This window comes from Pongo abelii, chromosome 1, assembly GCF_028885655.2.
Source record: "Pongo abelii isolate AG06213 chromosome 1, NHGRI_mPonAbe1-v2.0_pri, whole genome shotgun sequence".
NCBI lineage: Eukaryota > Metazoa > Chordata > Mammalia > Primates > Hominidae > Pongo > Pongo abelii.
Window position 1 is genome coordinate 166,760,493 of NC_071985.2, and position 22,719 is coordinate 166,783,211.

Consider the following 22,719-nt stretch of genomic DNA (forward strand, 5'->3'; position numbering starts at 1 on the left):
AAGAGGTTTTCTTAAGATTTCTTAGAATTAACATCTGATTACTTTTGAAGATGCAAACATAGGAAAAGGAATTTTAATAGAGGTCAAGATAATTCCACTTGAAACTGTAACTACTTTTAAAAATACATTTGTCTGAAATTACCTCTAAAATATAATTTAATAACTTATTTGGTGAGAGGAGATTATATGTAAAAAGTTTAAGGGAAAAAGAAAAAAAAAGAAGCATCTTTTAAAAAACAGAATTCAGTAAAAAGAACAGGATTAAAACACAGCATAGTACACTTAAATAAAATGTAATATAACATGCTCTTATTTCAAAATAAGAGGTCCCAGTGGGTTAAATGAACACATAAATCAAATCATTACAGATGTCCTGTACTTCACAAAAAAACACACAGAGGTACATTTCACATTTTATCAAAGACACAGAACACAATCAAATTAACCCACCTTGATGTAACCCCAAGATACAGATAACAAATAATTTGCCTCAGGCATTTTGGAATGTTCTCCTTGCCACAATCCACAAATCCCTTTGAAAGAATTCACAGTTCTGAGAGAGCAATCCCGAAAGGATCAGGAAAGCCCTGCAGATTCAGTGATAAAATAATCAAAACTTAGAAAAGACAAAAACCTCCAAAATGTATGGCATTTCCTAAGCCAAACAAAGCCCATCTTCGCACTCCATTCTTGCAAGAAGCCTATGCTCCCTGCTTATTTCCTGGCAGAAGAGAGTAATGAAATCAGGAATTGCACGAAGGAGCAAGAGCCTGTCCAAATGTATTCAGCTGGCTGGTTTGAAGCACTTATGAATTATGAATAGCCCTGGTGGCCGAAGGGGTTTCCACTCTTCTACATTAGTCCTACTCAGCTGAACTCTGCAAGGAAGAAGCAATTCTTCTTTCCTGAGGAGTTGCCAGACTAGGAAACACAGCCATCTTTTAAAAAGGAGAAGATTAAAATGGAGGAAGCCCCATGAATATTTAAGTAAATCTGAAGTCGGTACCCTCCCCCATTTCAGCTAGGTGTTCCTTAACCCTCTCTCTCCACTGCAGACCAGAATTCTGCAGATGCAGCCTCTGCACAAAAATCCAGCCGCTCTAATTGATCAAAGTGATGATGCATTTGATTAATCGACTTTCTGAACATTTAAACAAACATTTAAAAAAGGTTAGGACCATGGCTGTTTTCAGACTAGGCTGCCGGTACACAAGAATTTTTGTGAACTAGCTTTTTGGAGGATTATTTGTTGCACACACCAAGCGTGTGCCAATGCATTTAGCCTCTTTTCATAGTAAAATGAATGGGAATGGAATTAATTTATTTTATTTGAAAAGTACTTCCTATGCAGCGTGTAAGTTTCTACCCTCCATCAGCTCATTAATATGCATTTTAGATTGCATTCGACAAATGTATTAAACTCTTTTAACCTTTCCATCTAGGATCCAGAGTGTGTTAGGAAACATGAACATTCATTTACTGAAAGAATGGTGACTTGTTTGAGATTTAGTGTTACATCTTCTAACTCACATTAGAAATCTGAGGATTTAAATTAATTTTTACTTTATTTTAGCAATCCAGGGCATGTTGAGAAAGTCATTCCTTCCCTGCAGGTTTCTCTCTCCCTTCTTCTCAGCCCCTCCCTTCTCCTTGTCAGCGTTAAAGCACAGGCAAGGGGAAACACTAGAGCTTTACTGCAGTGGGATTCCCCGCCCCAGGTTCATCCCATTTCCCTCCTCATCTTTCCCCTCTGTTACCCTACCCCTGTACTACCAGGATTTCATTTATAGCAAGTTGAAGGAATAGCAAATCACCATGGCAACAACCCCAACTTGCAATTGGCTCTTTTTCCTGTGAGGCATTCCCCTTTCAAATAAGCATCCGCATCCAACAATAGCTTTATTTCAAGCATCCAAGCCCGGGGTCACGCCATCGCCTGTGCCTAGGAGACCTGGCTTTTGGAGGTGAAGCCAATGCAAGTCAGTATTTCTGCCTGCTGGCTCATTGCACCATGCATTGTTCTCAAAGATGTCCAATCGTCCTCCTTCTGGGTAACCCTGCTTGCGTATGTGTGTGTGTTTCCCATGATACAATATGTTTGTAACCAGGCATCTCTGAATCAATCATCTCAGCTAGTGTATTTTACTTATTGAACCTCTGTGCAATTTTGAATCCCAGGTGAATCACATGAATTCCAAATTATTTAGTTTTAAAGACACAACTGCTCAGTCACAATGGCCTCTCATTTTAAATCCTCAAAAGACAAGCACCTAGGCTGAAGACTCAGAAGCTGAAGAAAACAAGTTTATATGCTCTGACAGATAAGCTGAATTTTGGCAAAGAAGTAAACTTTAATTGGATCATTGTAAAAATATTTTGTAAAAAGCTTAGAGACATGATTTCTTCCATAATTTTCTCTGCACTAGACTTAGGCAAATATAACATTCAAACAATTGTCTCATTTTGGCTCCTTTAGTCTCTCTGAAATACTTAGGAATGTTTTAGAGTCAATCAGGTTTGTATTAGTTCAATAATGCCCTTTTTTCATGTATTTGCCAACCATTTACTGAATACCTAAAATGACCAGGGAAAAGAGTGATGATATAGCAGTGAAAAAAAACAAAGGAACAAACAAAAACTCTTTTCATGCTTTTAATCAGCTTTCATTCTAGTAGGAATAGATATATCAGGGCATGTTGTTTAACCACAACAGCAAACAGTCTAGAGAGGGTAGGACCAGTTCTTTATTAGCTGTATCAGCATCTCTGCTCAGAAGATAGGAGCAGGTAGAAACTGAATCATAAAGGGCTATAAGAGGAAAGACTTCTCTGTTTATTTTCTTTCTATATTCTCCCATTGCCACAGGACCCTGTTGGGATACATTGTCAATCACTTTCAATATGGAATCAGGGAGGTGGCTCTCAGCTGCAGGGCTGAAAATAAACCAAACTCCTCACTTTTCCCGCATAGTTTACTGAAGGAATCAGTGTACTCATGTAAGTCATTAACAGATGAATATCACCTTCCTCCTTCCCAGGCCTAAACTACTTCTCCTATAAGCCTTTTGCTAAGGGCACAGCAATGCTACCAAAAAACAAAGTCATCTTAAGGCAACCATAAAACACACAACATGGCGAAGTATGCAAATGGCGGTCACTTAGTGTCAGAAACTAACCTAGTCCTTTACATGTTGCTTAGCAACAACTGTTGGTTTTCCTCCTCCATAAGGGAGGGCCCAACCACACTGACATGAAGGCAATCATTGCTCTCATCAAAAGGCACTTATGAAGGGCCCATTTATGTTGGGCTCTGTACAAACTAAGAAAGGCAGACATGGCCTTCAAGGAGCAGATGGTGGGGGGTGGAAGGGTATCTTTTACATTCTAGTATATGTAGAGTCCACTTAGTATGACTAGTGTTTAACTGTGTGATGAGACACATTAAGAAATAGAATAGATATGAATTATGTTTGAAGTTAAGCCTGAGGAGACAGTTGAGGAGCTAGGCTTAGTTGGGCTTTCAGCATCTGACTCCCACATGGGAGTGTTTCTGTTGAGCCAGAGGCAGCCACAATGTAGTAGACAAATCTTGACTTTTCATTCTCAGCTCTCACTCTCCTGTGTAGTTACATCACCTCTCATGTGTAAAATGAGAATGATCAACGCTAACATTTCATACTTGTATGATAAATTCTGTGGTTGCCTCCTACAGTTTGGACACATTATTTACCAGCAACCAAGACTTCCCAGAAAACAAAACTCCCTCTACATGACTGAGGAAAACAACTCAAATTGAAAATGCTTCAGACCATAACAAAGGAAGGGAAGCATTTATCATCCCTCAGAGTTTCATAGTGTAAGACTTTTGGAGTCTATTTATTAAGTTACATATTTCATCCAGACTCGAAGGTAAAATAGCTCCTGGGTGAAACTGTGCCCCAAGGAGTTACTGGATTGGAAGAAAACGAGCATTATTTACTTTATTAAGTGCGGTAGAGAAATCCACAAACAGGAACACATTATTTTAAAGATAAATGTGTCTCTACCATCTCATGTACACAGATACTATTTTCCCTAAGAATCTGCCTTCACAGGAAAACCCTGTTACAGCCTACCTAGAAATAATGTCCCCAGAGGAAATGGCCAATGCCCCTTTTCAACACAGACAAGCAAAGTTTGTAAATAAATTCTTAGTAACAAAAAATTCCTCCGATGCCTTCTTAAGCTTATGCCCAATACTAGATTCACATACACTGCTAGAAATTGCAGCTATTTTTTGAAAAGGGAAGAAGGTATATTTTCTAGATACGTGATTTAATATTATTGGCCTAGAATATACCTTTTCTATAAAATTGTCTGATTTTTGCAATAAGTTCCTTTAATAGTGAAAAGTTATTTTAAAAGTAGAGACTAGGTAATAAAAGCTAAAATTCAATTACACTTGATAGGAACATTTTGTTTGATGGCTTCAATTTTTCTTCAGTTTCAACACTGCATACAGAGATTATTTCTTCTGAGCCAGTTTCTTCTGAAGTGATAGGACACTTCTTCACTTTTCTATATTTCTCATGGGAGAATTAGTTTGAGCTTTATGCAGAGATCCGCAGGCAAGATAGGCACTATCTTGGTAATGAGTTCTTAGTTAAACTAATCACATAGGAGGAGTGAACCGGAATGATCGCAGGCTCTTCTCAAATCTAAAATTTGGGGATTTTATGTTTTTGAGAATAAAACAGTCCAGAATAGTGATAACACAAGAAGCTAGTATAAAGCCCATGAAAGAGCTTCTTCTAAGACTAATTTAGGCCTGTTGAGGGTGACCTGAAAATCACTTAGGAGTGACTCTTAAGTGATTAAAACTATTCTTCACCCTATCAAAGACTAGCTAAAGCAGGTACCTTTCTCTCATGGATAATCTCAGGATGAGGTCAGTAGGAGAGAACTGTAAGAACAGAGAATAAAAAGGTGTCAAAGAGAGGAAGGCAGCCCCAGCAGTTAGTTACTCTTGTGGGTGGCCGTCTACGCAGGAGCCCAGCTGTGAGACAGGCGCCTTATTGTGTGGGATCTTCCTGTTTTTGCAGAATGAAACAACTGCCGAAGTCATTAAAGTCACAATGACTTTATTAGGGACTAACTTTTGACTCATGTTTTATACTTTGTTAGTCATAACTTAAAAAGAATTCCCGGGCATCAGGAAAGTGAAGGGGCTGAAAATTCCTCCTGAAGGCACAGAATGCTAGTAGTGGTAGAAAGAAGTTGAAACTGCAGTGGTACAGTTTAGTGAGAAATGAAGTAAACAGAGTCTGTCCCTGTCTTAGCTCTGGCCCTAAGCAAATATGTAATCTTGGGTAAGCTGAATTAACTTCTTGGGGCTCAGTTTCTTTAGTGGTAAAATGGCTAGCTTCTAATCTTCCTTTTGACTTTCAGGAATTTTGCATGGGAAGAAATGAAGACCCAAAGAAGTAAAGCAAATCTAAGTTTTAAATGAAAAAGAAATAAACAGAATAGGGGATATAGTGTGATTTGTCTAAAACTCCTTATGAAACTCACAATTTCCACAATTCTTAACATTTCAGATTATTTGACAATGTGCATCTTATCTCTTCCCTCCTTTTTGTGTTTCCCTATAAACTCTACCAATCATTTGAAACTTGATGTCCAGTTTCTTTATTGACAGGTTTGTCTTATTTGAAAAGCAAGTGCAATTGAATTGAGTTGGTAGCATGGTCAAAGAAGTAATAATGGACATGCAATTGTCCATTAACTTCTGCTTAATCAGCTAGTGTTCCATAATGGGTCATCTTAGCAAACAAGTTCTGCTGTACTAACATCTGCAGCAAACCTTTGGTGTGCCAGGGAACAAACACAGTGAGATCATTCTCACTGTCCATGTGCCAAATCAGAAAGAAACTCTTCTGAACATGTTAGAATTGAGTGATTCTTTTCTTAACTGCTCAGCAATTTAGTAATCAATAAGTAAGTATCCAACGAAAAACAAGCATGAATATATCTACCATTATTCTGCATCAAAAATTATGATGAAGCAACAATAGAATCAATTCTACTTGCTAGTTAGAGGACAAGTATCTGTTCAAGTGACATATTAAAAGGCAAAGCAGGGAAAAACCATTAATGCCTTCATACAGAATTGAAAAATATCAAAAGATCAAACAAATTTGAATATAGCTGCTCTATAACTAATCTCCTAACCGAGATTAGGGCTTGAACAGCTCCCCCCAAATTATTAGATATTTCTTCCTATCTATCTAACCCTTTTCTGCTGTCCATTTTTCTCAGAATTTCTGAAAACTTCTCAAGAGATGATATAACACACATTATTGGAACACTAAAAAATTGACATTTCCTAGACCCAAAGTGATTCCCATAAGAATGTTTATAGCAATTTCTCCTGATCCAACATTCTCTCAACTCTGAAAGTTGCTGTAGTGATGTCATCAAATGCACAAAAGATACTGTAACTATTTATACCTAAAGACTGTTATATTCACTATGCATTTTAAACTATATATATAATATTTATAAACTATATTATGTTTCCACATATATAAGGTTGCCAGATTTAGCAAATAAAAATTCGGGGCACACAGTTAAATTTGAATTCAGATAAAGAAGAATTTTCTTTATCTTTTTTTTTTTTTTAACTGTAAGTATGGTCCTGATATTGCATGTCCGAATAGCCTATGAAGAGATTGGATTTCCAGGCCATACACTCATTATATATGTTAGGTTTAGGGGCACTGTATATTTTTAGATAATTTAAACTTTTCGAAATTTTCTTTTTGACAGAGGACTTTTCTTCCAATGAGAAACATAAGACCTAAAACTGTTCCTGGAGCATCACAATTTCATTTCATATACTTGATCCTTCCCTTTTAATTTGTCTGTTAATAGAGAAAGACAAAAAAAGGAACTTTGAAGATTTGAGATGATGGTCTGATAATTAAATTTAGCAGAAACCTTTTTCAACAGATGACAAAAATCATCATAGTAACTGAGAAAAATCAAGGAATCAAGGTACATTATTCAGTTACTCTTTTGTTTTTCCTTTTAAGCCTTTCTACAACTTTTTCTGTACAGGTATAATGGTTAATATTTAACTGAAAGCTTCTAGAGTCAATTCCAAGGACACAGGGCATTAATATGATTCCAAAGTAGATGACAAAGGTTTATTTTGAAACATTTCGCAGCTAGAAGCTCTACAACTTATAGTATTTTTCAACAGTCAGAAGACTTACCGTGGATCAGACCCACAGACCATCCAGTCTAGTGTCCTTTCCTGACTAGTGAAAAATAACATCTATGTTTTAGGACCTTCATATCTGAGGTGAAAGTAGTTACACAGAACAGGGAAACTACCACTCAAATATTCTGCTTTCTTTTCGTAACCCTTACGTATTGGTCATGATTCTCTTTAAGAAGTGAATTCCATTTTCAGTCTATAGTACCTCTTAGGTTGTTTTAAATCCTGCCTTATTGAAGTTTCTAATATTTTTTGCAGCTACAAAAATCTATCATAGCTTGTTTTTGAGATTATTACTCTACTCCTTAAAAACACCACGTAGAATACATTGTGTTTATTATTAATTGTATTGATTTCAGCTAGTGACTTTCATACATCCCTTGAGGTAAAAGACAATGGAATGCTTCAAAACCTGCCTTGGGAATTGCCACTTCTGGATTAGCGATTTCTCAGGGCTGGGACAGCCTACTAATCAGGCAATTTTCAAGATCAACTCTAGGGCCTATCAAAAAAAAAAGAAAACTTTGGAGTACATAGATCTATCCTTTTCTACCCTGAAAGCATATATATTATTATGTGTTTTGATATTTCAGTAATCCCTAAGCTAGAGTATGCACCAGCAAATTGAGGAAAATTTGTAACAGATTGGAGGTTTGCACATATAAACTATTAACTAAAACTATAAAAGATGAAAATAGTTTCATAACATAGTTATAAAATAGACATAAATATCATAGACTTAGCAATTTCTTATGCAATTTTATCCTATTAAAAAAGGTAGTTGGGCTTGTTATGTATTTTGTGTTTTCCATTGTTAGCTATCATAATTTAGAAGAGATGGAGAGATGCTTTGAACAACAATGTACCTCAAGATGTATAGGTTTGTTGGGTTCACGGAAGGTTTATAGAGGCAGCTTCTACTGCAAACACGATGTAGAGGGGGTGCTGGTTGCAGGTTTGCCTTACCAGTGACCTCAGCTAACCCAACCTCATAATAGAATGATATAGGAGCATCTGAGGATTCAACCGAGTCCAGAAATAAAATATGACATAGGAGCATCTGAGAATTCAACTGAGTCTGGAAATAAAATATGTACTGTAACTTAGTCTGAGAAACTTAGCAAGTCATTGAGTCTCTTAGAGACTAGAATTTTCTATCTTTGAAATGGGAAGATTAGGAATAACATGTAAAGTGGCTGCCAAGGTGTCTGAGACCAAGTGCGTGCTCTTTCTTCCACAGTATTTGTACTTGAAGCTAGGTTTTATCTGTAAATTTCAAAATAATCTGAGCTCATGGTACCTTTCTCACTTTGGCTTTGCTTTTGGGTGGAAGTTTCCGTTGGTTCTTTGATACTTGAACACCTTCTTTTCATTGTTGACAGCAGCATATATAATTAAGTACAGAATTCCCATAGCATGCTGCTGCAGGTGTGATGCAGTACTATGTCACATAGATTATGTGACACATGAGTTACTCATAGAAGTTCAGACTCTCTGGTTGACGTTTAGATTATTCACCAGTCTAAGGAGCGTAAACAAGAATTGCCAGAAAGATAGATGAAGCAAGTCAAATGAAAAGCACCATAACTCAAAATGGCCTTATGTTTAAGTTATACTGTAAAAAAAGAGTTTATTTGGAGAAATCCGGCTGTTGGTAACTATCCATTCATGCTTCTTTGGTTTAGCCAATTTTCTCAAATTAAGACACTTTACAACTTTTTATCTATTGGCTAAAAGCTGTGACTGACCACAGACTACCTGACATAAGGATAACTGCACCAAGTATGCATTTTGCTCAGATTTTCACAGTTAAGCTCAATGTGGTAACACATGAATTAATTGAATATGTGGCTGAGGTGAGAGGAGTGTCACCAATATGCCAGGAATGAAAAACATAACCAAATGATGGCAGATAATTAGGCTGCTATTCTCCAACAGATATGGAGAGTGGCTGAGTTACAGACACATGTGCTCATAAATAGGCTCCCCAGAGAGTGTGGAATAGCCATTGCCAGTCTCCAAAGGGCTTAGATTCTTGTCCACAGGATGCAGACTTTTTGAGAGAATAGTAAGCCAAATATTGCAAAACTGAACCAAAAACCAACTGAACAACAAAAACCCCAACCAAAACCGTGCTTCACATTTCTGCTCACAGGAAGCAAGCATTTGTCCCTGACAACTTTGTTCTTTGTTATCTGACTCTGGATGAAAGAGAAGGGTAGGAATAAGCTTTCCCTTTTTTCAGGATACTTTGGCGGGGGGTCATTGGGAACCAGATGAGGGTTTCTCATGCAACCTAACAATTAGAAAGCTGGAATTAGGCATGGCAGGACCCTACATGTAGCCATTGCCGCACAACAGGAAACAGGATTCCAGGGTTCTAATGGATTTACCACTAACAAATACCTGGGTCCTGGACAAATTAGATTAAGTTTCTGAACCTCATGCAATTGATCAAAAAATATTTTTTCTAATGCCTACCGTGTGCCTATAGCTAGTCTAACTGCTGGGGCTTCACTAGTGAACATGGTAGACACAATTCATGTCTTCAGTAACTTTACAGTCTAATGAAAGATATCAGTAAAAACCAAGTTCCATGATCAAAACCAAAAACCATAAATTGTGATAGTAAATTGTAAAACCAACAAGCTGCTGAATTAGGGTAATAAAAGAAGGTCTTTCTAAAGAGATGATATCTAAACTGAGGTCTGAAAAACAAGACTTCGTTGATTTCTAGCTTTAAAATTCTATGATGATATGTTTTGTTAACAAGTTATATGAGAATATAATAAATTAAATTGTGGATTTCCCTTTAACTTTTATTTTTAAATCATTCAACTTTTGAGCAAAGAGAACAAGATTTGATTCTACATCTTGCCATTTAGTAGGTAAAGGACTTGGACAAATTGGTTATCTTTCCCGAATCTCAGTTTCATATCTGAAAATGGGGATACAATAAGACCTTCCTCAGGGTGAGTGTCATACGAGAACACAGGTAAGAGCGCTGTGTATGCAGGAAGGGATGCTTCAAATATGTTTTATTACCATGCTACATTGGATCTAACAACACGAAAATAAGAAAGAGCTATAACTCAAAGAGAATAACGCTATTTAATGCTCTATCCTGGTACCACAGGAAGCTTTGAGAGCAAATAAACTTTAAGTGAAGAAATGGGCCTTAGAAATCTCTGCACTGTCTCATAACTAATGTTCCCTCGGGCAGATGCAGAGTTTTCTGGGAAATGAAGTCCTGGATCATGTGGTTAGATTTGAAAAGCAGTGATCGGAAATTTCTGAATTTTTCCTAATCTCTATTCCTCCTTTATTAACTTTACAAAAAGGAGCTCATATTTTGCTCATTTTAACACAATGTATTTAACTTTTTTAAAACAAAGAGAATCTACTCCTACCAAGGAGTTCATACTTTTGTTTATTTTTGACAAAGTTCTTCTATTTTAGCATTGTATTAAGGGGCCTAAAGAGTCTTGAAAAGCAGTATGTGACCTTTCTCAGTTTGAAAATTTTACTATGGCAGACAGCATTAGACAATGATTTTGTCTTAATACTTTAAATATGTAAAAGAAAAAATATAAATACAAAAGCATTTTTAATTAATTCCAATAAGTTGAAGCAAATTCTCTGAAATTAAATGATACTGATTTTTAAATATTTAAAAAACAATACTAGCAAATCTTGACAAGATATTCTCAAGGACACTCCCATGCAATGCACAAGAAAGATGCAAATAAACTTTGCACAACCAGTTCCTGAGTGTTAAAATACAGCAGGAAAAAATTCACTGGTAGCTCTCCCTGACAAGAACACAAATAATATACTGAGCCTGGCCAAGAAAAACATACCCATTGCATTAGTAAACATATATGTATCTAAATCATCTGACTCACTTATAGAATGAAGCCAGCAATAGCAATCACAGCGGACAAGGGCTACAGGCATTGGGGGGCACTGTGTCCTTTCAGCTTGCTAAATGGGTAGCCTCTGGCAGGTTAAATTAATCCTTGTGGATTATGAGTGAGAGATCCAGAGTGGGAGTTGGAGTCCATTTCATTAGTGACCCATTAGAAGGTCCCTAGCTTCTCACCATCACACAAAAGTATACTGGAAATGCATGTTGTCACTGGATAGTCTAAAAATGTTTCATAACTTTAAATTTTTTGAAAATACCAAAAAAAAAATTCTATCTTTATTATTGTTCTGTGCCCACCAGTGAGGTCATTACCCATGCCAGCATTGTTTAAAAGCAGGATAATCTATTAAAAGTCCCATGTCAACAAATTTCTTAAATGATCAAGAAAACTGCAGACAGCTTTTTAAAATAAACCAAAAATCAACTACCACCAACTGACAAAAACTTTCTTTGCTTTTCACTTCCATCCTTACAATTAAACAGAAAGAAATCTAAGCCTCCTTGGCATGTATTAGCCTGAATCCTGCAAGGAAAGTGGAGTCTCAAACATTCAAACTTGCAATCTAAGCAGACCTAAATAAAATCCCAGATAACTAAAATGTTAGTTATGGTATTAATTGATAAGATAGGTAAGAGGATGGCCTATGAAAATGTTATGGAAGTTAGAATAGCTAAGGGAGGGTTTCAAAAAAAAGCCCCACAGTTTGGCGTCCTAAGAGCAGAATCATAGCACAGGGTCTGATCTGATGACATGTTTGAGCCAAGGGGAAGTTTTCTAGGCAATGGAATACGAAGATAGAGGGTAAATCCCTCTGTTTCTTTATTCTCAAGTGATGATAATATTCTTAAGCCATATTTTCCATAGATTTTCTGACATTGAGGGTAGAGAGGAAGTTGGAAGTCCACTGTTTTAATCAAGAGGAGCTACTAAAAATTTTAGTCTCTCTTTTAAAAAAAAAAATCTGTGCCTTTCCTTTTTATACACAAATGATTCTCCTAGCCTGCAAATGGATTTTCCCTCAATAAAATCTCCACTTTCGTTTTTTTTTTTTTTTTTTTTGACAGGGTTTCACTCCCATCACCCAGCACCCAGGCTGGAGTGCAGAAGTGCAGTGGTGCGATCTTGGTGCACTACAACCTCTGCCTCCAGGCTCAAGCGATTCTCATGCCTCAGCCACCCCAGTAGCTGGAACTACAGGCATGTGCCACTGCGCCTGGCTAATTTTTTGTGTTTTTAGTAGAGACAGGGTTTCTCCATGTTGGCCAGGCTGATCTTGAACTCCTGGCCTCAAGTGATTTGCCCTCTTAGGCCTCCCAAAGTGTTGGGATTACAGGCGTGAGCCACTGGCCCGGCCTCATTTTCGCTTTGTTTTTTTTTTTTTTGAGATGGAGTTTCACTCTTGTTGTCCAGGCTGGAGTTCAGTGGATGTGATCTTAGCTCACTGCCCTCTACCTCCGGGTTTCAAGTGATTCTCCTGCCTCAGCCTTTCTAGTAGCTGGGATCACAGTGTGTGCCACCACGCCCAGCTAATTTTTTGCGGGGGGGATTTCTCTCTTTTTTTTTTTTTTTTAATTAGAGACAGGATTTCATCATGTGGGCCAGGCTGGTCTCAAACTCCTGGCATCAAGTAATCCGCCCACCTTGACTTCCCAAAGTGCTGGGATTATAGGCGTGAGCCACTGCGCCCAGCCTCATTTTAGCTTTTTAATTCATGTTTTCTATATCTTATTCCAATAACCAAAACACTAAGCTTTCTTACTCACTTAAGAACTAGAAATTTTCTTTTCATTTCTTACATTATATACTAAGGAATCTTCTTTTACTTTGTTCTACTTCGTAATATAAATAATGATTAGAAATTATGGAGAAAAAAGAGCTAACATTAGACTGTCAAGGATCTTCTGGAATAATTTCCCTTAATAAATATTATCCCAAGATGCTCAATTCCTTGAGTCATTTTCCCTTGATTTTTCCCCACATTTAAATAATTACATTAATGGTTTATTATTTATCCAAATTTTATGGCAAAATACTTGCAGTGTCAGTTTAACTCAGGGGTCTACACATACTAAGACTCATTTTAAGTTAGCTAAATACATAAAAATGTGTCTCTATATGCTGTGAATTAGACTTATTTGATTTAAACTATTTACAAGGCAACTGCCAACACCATTGTACCTAACTCCACTAGGATCTTGGTAATATGACTCAAGAGTCAAGAAATCATATTTGAGCTGTGAGAGCTTTACATAATCTGGTTCATTGTGCAGAAACATTCTAGGGTGTAGGGAGAGGGTCAAACTGGAATCACCATCTCAAGTTCAACGTTCCATGCTAACAGCTCTGCAAAGTGGCAGAGAGAACCCAAGGCTTACCAATCCAAGTGGTAAAACTTTCCAATTTATCATCTTCAGTTTCAGAGAGAGGAAAGAAAGAAATAGAAAGAAGTTAAGGGCAGTTACACTAACCACAGGGTATTTTTACTACCTAAACTTTGACATTGGAATTAGTGAGAAAGCAAACAACAATCAAAAGCCTCAAAAATTTAAGACTTTTTAAAAAATTCTGAAATTAAAACCAGGTGCATTTAAAGTAACTCACTCCAACTAGTTCTTGCTATGTTTTGATCACTAAATTTTCAGGCATACTAAATTAGTTCTTCTTACTTGAAATTATTAAGACACTTATGTATACCTTTTACTCAAGAAACGTAAATGAAGAATGAGAAGTGTAAAAGTCAATGTAAACAAAAGAGAGAATGTCCCATGTCTTTCTCAAACATATCTAGCCTTTTGCTGAAGATGAACAACAAGCCAGATTTATGATCAGACCTATACTTTAATACCTGAATCCCACTAATTCACCTTAAGACTTTGGAGAAGTCATGCCATAATAAAATTACTTTTCATTTAGAATGTGCTCTATATTTTACAAAGTTATTTGGAGTACATTAGGTACTTTAATCCTCACTTGTTATTAGTGGCAAAAGCCACCTCATTTTCTCATCTATAAAATGACTTCAAATAGAAATAGATAGTAATACTTAAGGCTCTCTTCTGGCTTAAAGTTTTAGGACTTTGTCTAATGTAAACATGTAAAACTATAACTGGAAAGAAAATGTTTAGATCTTTTTTGGTTTGATGTATCAAATTTCATCATCAATAGTGACCAAAGACATTAGATAGTTGATAAATTAATACTTCACTGTGCCCTGTCTGATTGGCTTTAGCACAGCCTATATAATTGAGTTGGAAATCTATTTTTATTTACCGATAATTTTTCTTTTTACTATTTTCTTTCTAAAACAACTACTTAAAATCTATCTTTTTAGATATCAAATGCCAACACCTCTTGTCTAAATCTAAAATTTAAACATTGGCTTAGTCATTTTTACTTCCCGGTATGTGTATTCAAATTTCATTTTTATAATTGCTTAAAGTTAAAACATCATGCACTACGCTGTTAGCAAAGAGTGAGGGGATGGCGGCCATGTAAAGTATTTCATAGTTAATTTAAAAATTATAATTATTTTGAGTAGCTAAAAAAATTAGAAGATGAAAGTGACTGAGCCATGAAGATACATTTTATTTTAATAAATTTGCTAAACTTCAATCTTTGGGGGCTCTAGATTTCAAAATTGATACATTTTAAAATTGCAAGTAATTAGCAGAAGGAAACAAGTGACTGATGAACAGAATGGCATGATTTATAGCTTTAAAATCTACTCCATAAGAAGAAAAAATTATCAGGCACTTCCCAAAACAGAAACGAAAGAAACAGGAGTTTTACTGTCTTCTTCATTTCTAAATAACTTAACAGTCCTTTCTTTGTGGAAGCACTTGGCTACTTTAAAGTCAATCAAACAAAGGAAGTTACAGTGAAATATACAAGAGACTAAACAGTTTGGCACCACTTGAGGGAAACATCACGTACAAGTGGGCAAGACAGAGAGGTGCTGGTAGGTCCCTGAAAAATGCTAGAGGGAAAGGATGCTCAGGAAAGCACATTGACAACTGGCACCATGCCTTCAAGAGTGTGAAACCTATTGACTGTGGCACAAATTTGCCCTGGCATCTTCTTGTTTAGTAAGTCCTGGCTTCCAGATGTCTGAGCTATCTCCACTTGTTGAGCACACTTTTACTCAGAAGAAAAATGTTTTGGAAGAATACTGCAAATGCAAGCGCCACCCTTGGTTTTTCTTTCATAGATAACAATGGCATAGAACCTAGGAGCCATTTAGACTCGGACATATTCTAAAAAAAAAAAAAAAAAAAAAAAACTAAACAATTTTAAAAAGATGAGAAAAAAGTATTAAAAAAATGGAGACTAAACATTTATTCTGCTAATGGGTTGAATTCTATTTTTCAAGACTAGTGTTCTACATTTACATTTACATTTGACAATCTAAACATAACTATTATTTTTTCCCCAATGTGGAGAAAGATACTCCCCTTAAAATGATTTATTTATCAGATTTTGAGACTATTATGCTCTCTTATCAGCTAGCCAGAGGTAAAACAATCAAAGGCAATGTCCTCTTACTTCATTTCTGCTTGTTTTTTAGAGACTTGCTCACTTGAGGACTTTCAAGTGAGTTAGGCAGAAAGATTGGGCCAAATGGATTACCATTGAGTAAAGGAAATGGTTCTGTTAAAACCAATGAAGAACTATTTAAATAAAACAAAACAGATTACAAATCAAACTTATTACAAAGCACCAAATAACTTTCAAACTCTTTGATTTGCTAAGTTTTGAGAAGACTAGAACTTGGAATACTGAATTGCACTAATACTAATACTCACTAATACAACACCATTTTGTCATAGAAAGAGTAACTGAAACAATGACAGAGAATAAATAGCTTAATCTTCTCTTTCATCTTTATTTGAAGACAAAGCCCAAGGAAAACAGTGGACATGTTACTTCCAGAAATTTCCCTTACATATTACTGAAGCATAATTCTCTGTTTTATGGTCATGTTCCATGCCTTGGAAAGGTTGTGGCATATAATGAAATTGCCCCAATCATTTGAATGATCATATAAATTAAAAAATAAGAATAGCTTATCTCTATTTCCCTTTTTATTTTGAGAAGCAGGGAAAAAGGGAATTTGGGGGTAGTCTACAGTCCTTTCAACAAACCTTTACTATGTTATCTTAGGCTATGTTGGAGAATTTTAAGAAACAGATAGTGAAGTTAGCAAAGTGATCTGAAATAGGCAATGGATTAGTTTAATACCATTATTTGCATTTTTATGAGCACTTTATAACCATTTTCTGTAATTGTGATTGCTCTTTCCCCTTACACTGCTTCCCAGGCAAGAAGACTGAGCTTAGGGCAATTAATGGCTGTCCTAGAGGCTGTGAGTATGGTAGCTACAGAATATAAATTTGAACCAGGCCTCACTAATGCTTGCCACAGTTGAAAGAACAAGATCACCCACCAACCAATCCGAAATCCCCTTAGAAGAATTATTAAATAACTCTAAACTTTTTTCTATCTTTATATGCCTCATTGAGATCATTGATGGTAAGTCAGATGGACTGGGTATGAATCCTAGCTCTATGATTTACCTTAGGCAAGTTATTTCAACTTTCTATGCCTCACTTTACTCATCTGTAAAGCAGGAATAATAACAGTACCTATTTCAAAGGGTTACCGTGAATATTGATTACAGAATGAGGTAAAGAGCTTAGCACAATGTTTGCATACACCTGTAAAGGTAGTTCTGTTGTTTACTAATATTATTCAATCAATAAACTGAAGAGCTGGGTCTTTTCCAACTATTTTGTTTTATAGAAGAGAAAATGGAAAGATTCCGAATAGTTTTATTGTCTATAATACTATACCTAAGTAAAGGCAGAGCTAGAACTCAAACTCATGGCTTATTCCCAGGCTCTTTTCACTTTATTTTGCTCCCTCCATAATTTAGTCTATATAAATTTGAGCAGTAAAGAGAGAAAAGTGGAACCAAAAAAATGTATGAGTGCCCACCTGGCTACCAGAACTGATTTTAATTCTATTCTGCCCTCTAATCTAGGGTCACCTCTATCATGTGTGGGGCCACACACCATAAGTCTAAATATACAAAGATATACATTGAGCTATCTCCTTTACCTTGACAGATATCCCTCCATAACAGCATGGAAGGTCAGGTTGAATTTAGAATTCTTGAACTCCTTGGATATGGGTTGGCCCTCTTCTTTCCCCATGTCCTTCCATCTCCAGGGACCTGTGAGCAGTCGGCGTGAGTCCTGGACCGCAGCTTGCTTGCCCAAGTTCCTTCTACACAAGTCTCTTCACACCTCTCATTGCTGCCTCTTGGTTAAACTCCTTAGGCCTAAGGGTGTGTATGCCTGCAGCACATCCCAGGAAGAGGCTTGTATGGCCGGGAAGTGGGTTCAAAGCCATTTGGACAGAGAATGTGGGGGTCCAGCAGATGCAAAATGTAGTTTAGAGAGGGGAGCAAAGCTGCTCCCTTGGCCCGGCCAACTCCTTACTTACTGGGGCGGAGGGCAGCAGAAGGAAGGCCAGGCTAAGGCCCTCTGATTACAGCACAGGGCCCAGCAAATGGATCCATCTTATGCTAAGGGCGGCACTGCAGTAATCATATCATTACATTTTAGGCAAAAGTGGCATGAATATTCCTTTCAAGGACTGAGCGCCTGTCTACCTTCTCTCTTACAGAGTTCTAAGATGAATCCATTGGCCAGTAAGATCCATTTCCTGTCAGTTCTGTGGGAGCTGGCATTTTCCATAGTTATTGATTATTCAGTTAAATACAAAATGGTTCACCCCTCATTAGGGCAATCAGCCTGTCATGATCACCATCCAGTGTCATGCAGCCTAATTCCCAGCTGGCTCGGGGCCTGGTAGAATCGTGTGACTTTATCCCGCACACCCAAGAGCACTGGCAATTAGTTGCCTTTGTGCTCTGTGTTTAGTACTGTAGTATGGCTGCACCTGAAGAACTGGAAAAATAAGCCTGCGTAGCCAGGAGGACTCACTTCCTCATGATGGTTATCTGTAGCCGACTTCACAATGCCTTAAGAGAAAAAGGACCATCTATCTCCCATTTCTATCTTAGCAAACATTTACTCAAGTGCTAGGTCCTAACGCTTCATTCTAAAAAAAAAGTACTAATACACAGGGCCACTCTTTTCAACAACAGAATATCCATTTTCACCCAGCAGCACCCAACCTTTGTACTGCATATAAAACAGCCCCAGAGCAAAACCAATGGAGAACGAAAAGGACAGTGGAGGGTGTTTGTGGGGGAAGTGAAGACAGTGACTAGTTGCTTGAATATAGCTCCTTTCTGAATACCACAGTAAGTTCATCTTTTGAAACACATTTAGCATTCTGGGTAAGAATGACCCTTTTGACGTTTTTCACCTGAAAATTCTAGGTGAAAGACTAGGTTTCTCAGTACAATGAGGGAAGGAACACCTCCCCATTCCCCACCAGTCACAATTACGCCTCCCTGGGATTGTTCTGGGTTGGTCCTTCCTCAGCCACTGTTGTTGCAACCCTGTACTTTTCTGACTGCGTCTGTCAGGAAGCAGACAGGAAATTCTAGTCACCCTAACAGCAGCTGCGCCATTCCTCCTATCCTCCTCTAATGACGTTGGTTGGCTTTGGTGACACGAGGTCAGGAACTGAGCCACAGTGAAGGTCAGGAAGATAGGTCACTGTTTATGCCGTTGTTGGGCTGGGGACCCTGCTGAGGCTATTTGCTTTCTTCCTTTCTATACTGTTTCTCTTTCCGTTCCTCTTTTTATAATGGAGAGCCAAAGCATCCTGTTTTCAAAACATCTGACTGTTTTGCCACTGAGAAACTCATGCTCTGATGCATTTTGCTGAAGTGTAAGGCAATTCTTCTAATTCAGGAGGTGATGAAAATTGAAACACAAAATTAATGAACAATTCTAAGAAGGCAATCTGTTGTTCAGCAAAACGGCTAGCTCTAACATGTCTAATCGAATTTGGGCAGCTGGCAGGAGGTTCACTAGCCATCCTTTTCATCTTAAATAACAATACCATTGCCTTGTAAAACTTCTGCTGAACTTATTCCATCTTCTAGTAATTCTTGGAGGAAAATAATTTACAAGACTAACCTACCAGGCAGCATCGTTCTCTAAAATTCTGGAATTCCATCTGGACTGTGGCCAGCATTAAGAGATCAGAGAAATTTGGGCCAAAGAGAGGACGATGTTTCCTATCTAACTCTCTAGGCTATGAAGTACATTTGAGAAAGTCTTTTAGGAGATTTGAATCACTTAGTTTTCTTCAAAATTTGAAGGATTAAGGAAAACAAACAAACTAAAAAAGCACAACCCTACCTAGATGAAGTAAAGATGAAAGGTGCGGCTTTTCCTCCACCAAACACAGTTAACTCTCTACCAGTTGCATATAGACTGCATTTATGTAATTCCCAAATACCCCTCAGCATAACATGATTTCACCTATCACTGTTCTTAAGATCAGACATTGCAAACAAAACTTAGTGGCCACTTAGCTGAAACAGAACTAGGAACACAGAGTTTTTGCAAAAATGTAGTGGATACCACTGATAAGTACACTCCCTCTATAACATTTCTTCACATCACTTCCAGATCTGCAACTCAGAGATTTACACTGGCTCCTTAGTTGACAAGGGTAAGCAAAATATGGCCAAATAAGACTACATAGTAATGGGATTGATGATCACGATAAAGTTTTAAGATGTCAACTTGGATGGAAATCTCAGATAATTTCAGCAACATTGAAAACTGAATATGGAATATAATTTTTTTGCCACAGATAATTCAGTTCCCAAAGAACTGGTGTAGATCAATTTCTTTCTGGTGGCCCCAAAAATGTTTGCATTGCATTATCTCGAACTCCTGGGCTCAAGCAATCCCAAAGTGCTTCCTCGACCTCCCAAAGTGCTGGGATTACAGTCGTGAGCCACCACTTCCTGGCCTCATTGCCTTATATCATATGTGTCATGGTGCATGTTATGCTCAAGCTTAACCTGAGACAATTATCTGAAAAATCAATAATTTTTTAAAAAGTAGTAAAGAGATATTTTTAAAAATTAATCTTAGCTGTCAGTTGGCATCATTCATGCACTAAATAATTGCTTTGCCTGACAACATTTCCACTGTAGATTTAGAAAATGACTGAGGCTGCATGCTTTTTACTTAAGCTAACTGTGTCAGCATTGAAGGTTAGCCCTTTTGTTAGGGTTAGCTCTATTCAACTTTCATTGCTTCCTGCACACAACACCATAAAGGAGGAGCGGAAGCCTGAGGGATTGGAATCCTCACCCGTGTCTACAGAGTGCCTGGTCTCAGAGCCTTACTAACTACCATGCTGAATAAGATTATTTTTAATAAATTTGCAAGACAGTGTCAATGTCTAATTCCAGCACTCAAGGCATGAATGGGATTAGAATACTACAGCATATTGACACTCAAAATGAAAATTAATGGCAATTTGTAGTTTCTCAGGGGGTACTCTTTTTCTTTTCTTGGAGTTAATTGCCTGCTTTATCTTGGTGATTCTAGTTAGTATATTTTGGTGACTATTGAAGTTTGCCATGTTCTCTATGGTGAAAGCTGTTGAAAAACTACCCCATAAATGTTGGATCTACATCTTGCATAGCCGTCAATTACCACAAAATACAGGGAACAGAGTGTCTGCTAATGCTCCAAAGTAGGCTCAAACCTTATGAAAGTCCTTCTACATGGAGTCCCAGTGTGATTTGGAGAAGTTACACAGCAAAGCCCTCCTCATGGGGAAGCAGTTGGTTGAGTTTTACCCCAGCCTGGAAAATCCCTGAGTTTAACCTTCAATTGAGAACTTCAGAGAAAAGTCAATAAATAGTTAATCCTCAAATGTGTTATTTTCTTTTTTTCCCCTTCCAACTTAAACTCTAAACTAGAATTTTAGAGAGGGACTTATTTTTGCCCTTTCATTAACCAATAAACAAAGAGTTCCAAGTAGGAAGAGTCCCCCCTCCCCTCCTTCAGGATCTCCTGAGGACACACTGCTTCCTCTGCGCAGATCCTCTGAGTGGCAGCCAGCAAGCCTTGATCCAAAGGTGGTACTTTTACCCCAGGAAAGCTGGAGAAGGGACACACACTCACTGGTGCACCTCAGGGCTGGAAAGGGCATGCTGGCAGGTGTGGAGCAAAATCTCTTCTCAGCCCCAGAAACGTAGACAACAAGATGATACCTCAGACTAGAATGACTGGGACTCTGAAATGTGCACCTATGAAAGTATGGTGTAAGGCTTTTTAACAAAGTGTATGTGTGTGTGTGTGTGTGTGTGTGTACACACACATATATAACTTTGTATAACTTTATAACGATACGTATTTAATATAATATTCTCCAAGGTAAAAATACAAACAAAAAGCAACAACTCTCACTACATAAATTAGCATTCTAAGTCCAGGTGTTAATTAAACAAATGATATAATGATAGATAATTAAGGCTCTTCAACATTAAGTTTTGTGGGGATTGTAAATAAAACCATTCTGGGGGCAGTATGCATGAAGCAATTTTAAATGATTTCACTATGAAAATCAGCAAACTTAAAATAAAGAAAACCTCTGGTTTTGGAGACAAAGCATATTGTTTCTTTTCTATCTTAGGTCATGCCAGCATCACAAAAGAAATCTTAGAAAATCCCAGGATATCCTTCTTCTTAGAGGAAATTTATCAAACTTAAATGCAGACCATTCTTTCCCATTGATATATGAAGGTTAAACTACTTTCTTGTTTAAAAATAAATATGTGACACCTGATTGCAATGCAACAAGACTCACTCAGATTTTAGCTTCCTGATAATTGCAAAAAAATTTTAAAGCACTTTCAATTTTATATTGATTTGGAAGCTTTACAGACAGACATCTCTCACCTTAAACCTATTCCAAACTGCATCAGTAAGAGAGAAGTTTGGTTTCTGGAAATTGAAGCGTACTGAGGATTTTAAACTTTTGTTGTAGCATCAAGACACAAGTAGAGTGTGACACGTTGGAACAGAATCTTCTAGACAAAGCAACAAACATATTCTTAGGGTTGGTAGCATTCCCTGGTGCACTCTGCTGCAGACAGGGGTGAGGGGAGCTGGAGCTCCCTGCATGATCACACTTTAATGAATAAAAAGATCATCTCTTACCTTGTTAGAAGCCATCTCACTGACAGACCGGTAGGTCTGTATGGTCTCTAGCTGGTCTAAACACCAGTCTAATTCCTCCAGCGTTTCCATTGCTAATTTTTGATAAGATTCTTCTGCAAACAAACACACAGGCATGTAGTTAGGCTGGAGCGGCTGCAGGCTGTCCATAGCAGAGTCACCGCTACCACCGCTGATTCCGGCGCTACTGAAGGTGCCCCCGTGCTCCTTCATTATTTGCACGCTGGCTCCTTCCTTCCAGCTCTCTCCACCAGGAGAACAAATCACAGTGGTGCTCTGCCTGGGATGGCTGGTGCCAAGTTTCCCCCCACCCCCCGCCTGGATGAGGTGTCGGTGATCTA

The 22,719-nt window shown here is 37.6% G+C and overlaps 1 protein-coding gene across 5 annotated transcripts in view; it reads right to left on the reverse strand.

The window, feature by feature from the left end:
• The window catches only part of PDE4B (phosphodiesterase 4B), a 597,395-nt gene that overhangs the window by 19,102 nt on the left and 555,574 nt on the right, over nucleotides 1-22,719 (reverse strand). For 4 of the 5 annotated variants that reach the window (XM_024249470.3, XM_054533468.2, XM_054533475.2 and 1 more), the window contains one exon: nucleotides 22,361-22,473. In XM_024249470.3, coding sequence (XP_024105238.2) covers nucleotides 22,361-22,473 — 113 coding nt within the window. Of the gene's footprint in view, nucleotides 1-450; nucleotides 22,643-22,719 lie in introns of those variants that run through there. The other variant, XM_054533485.2, reaches the window with a different exon arrangement.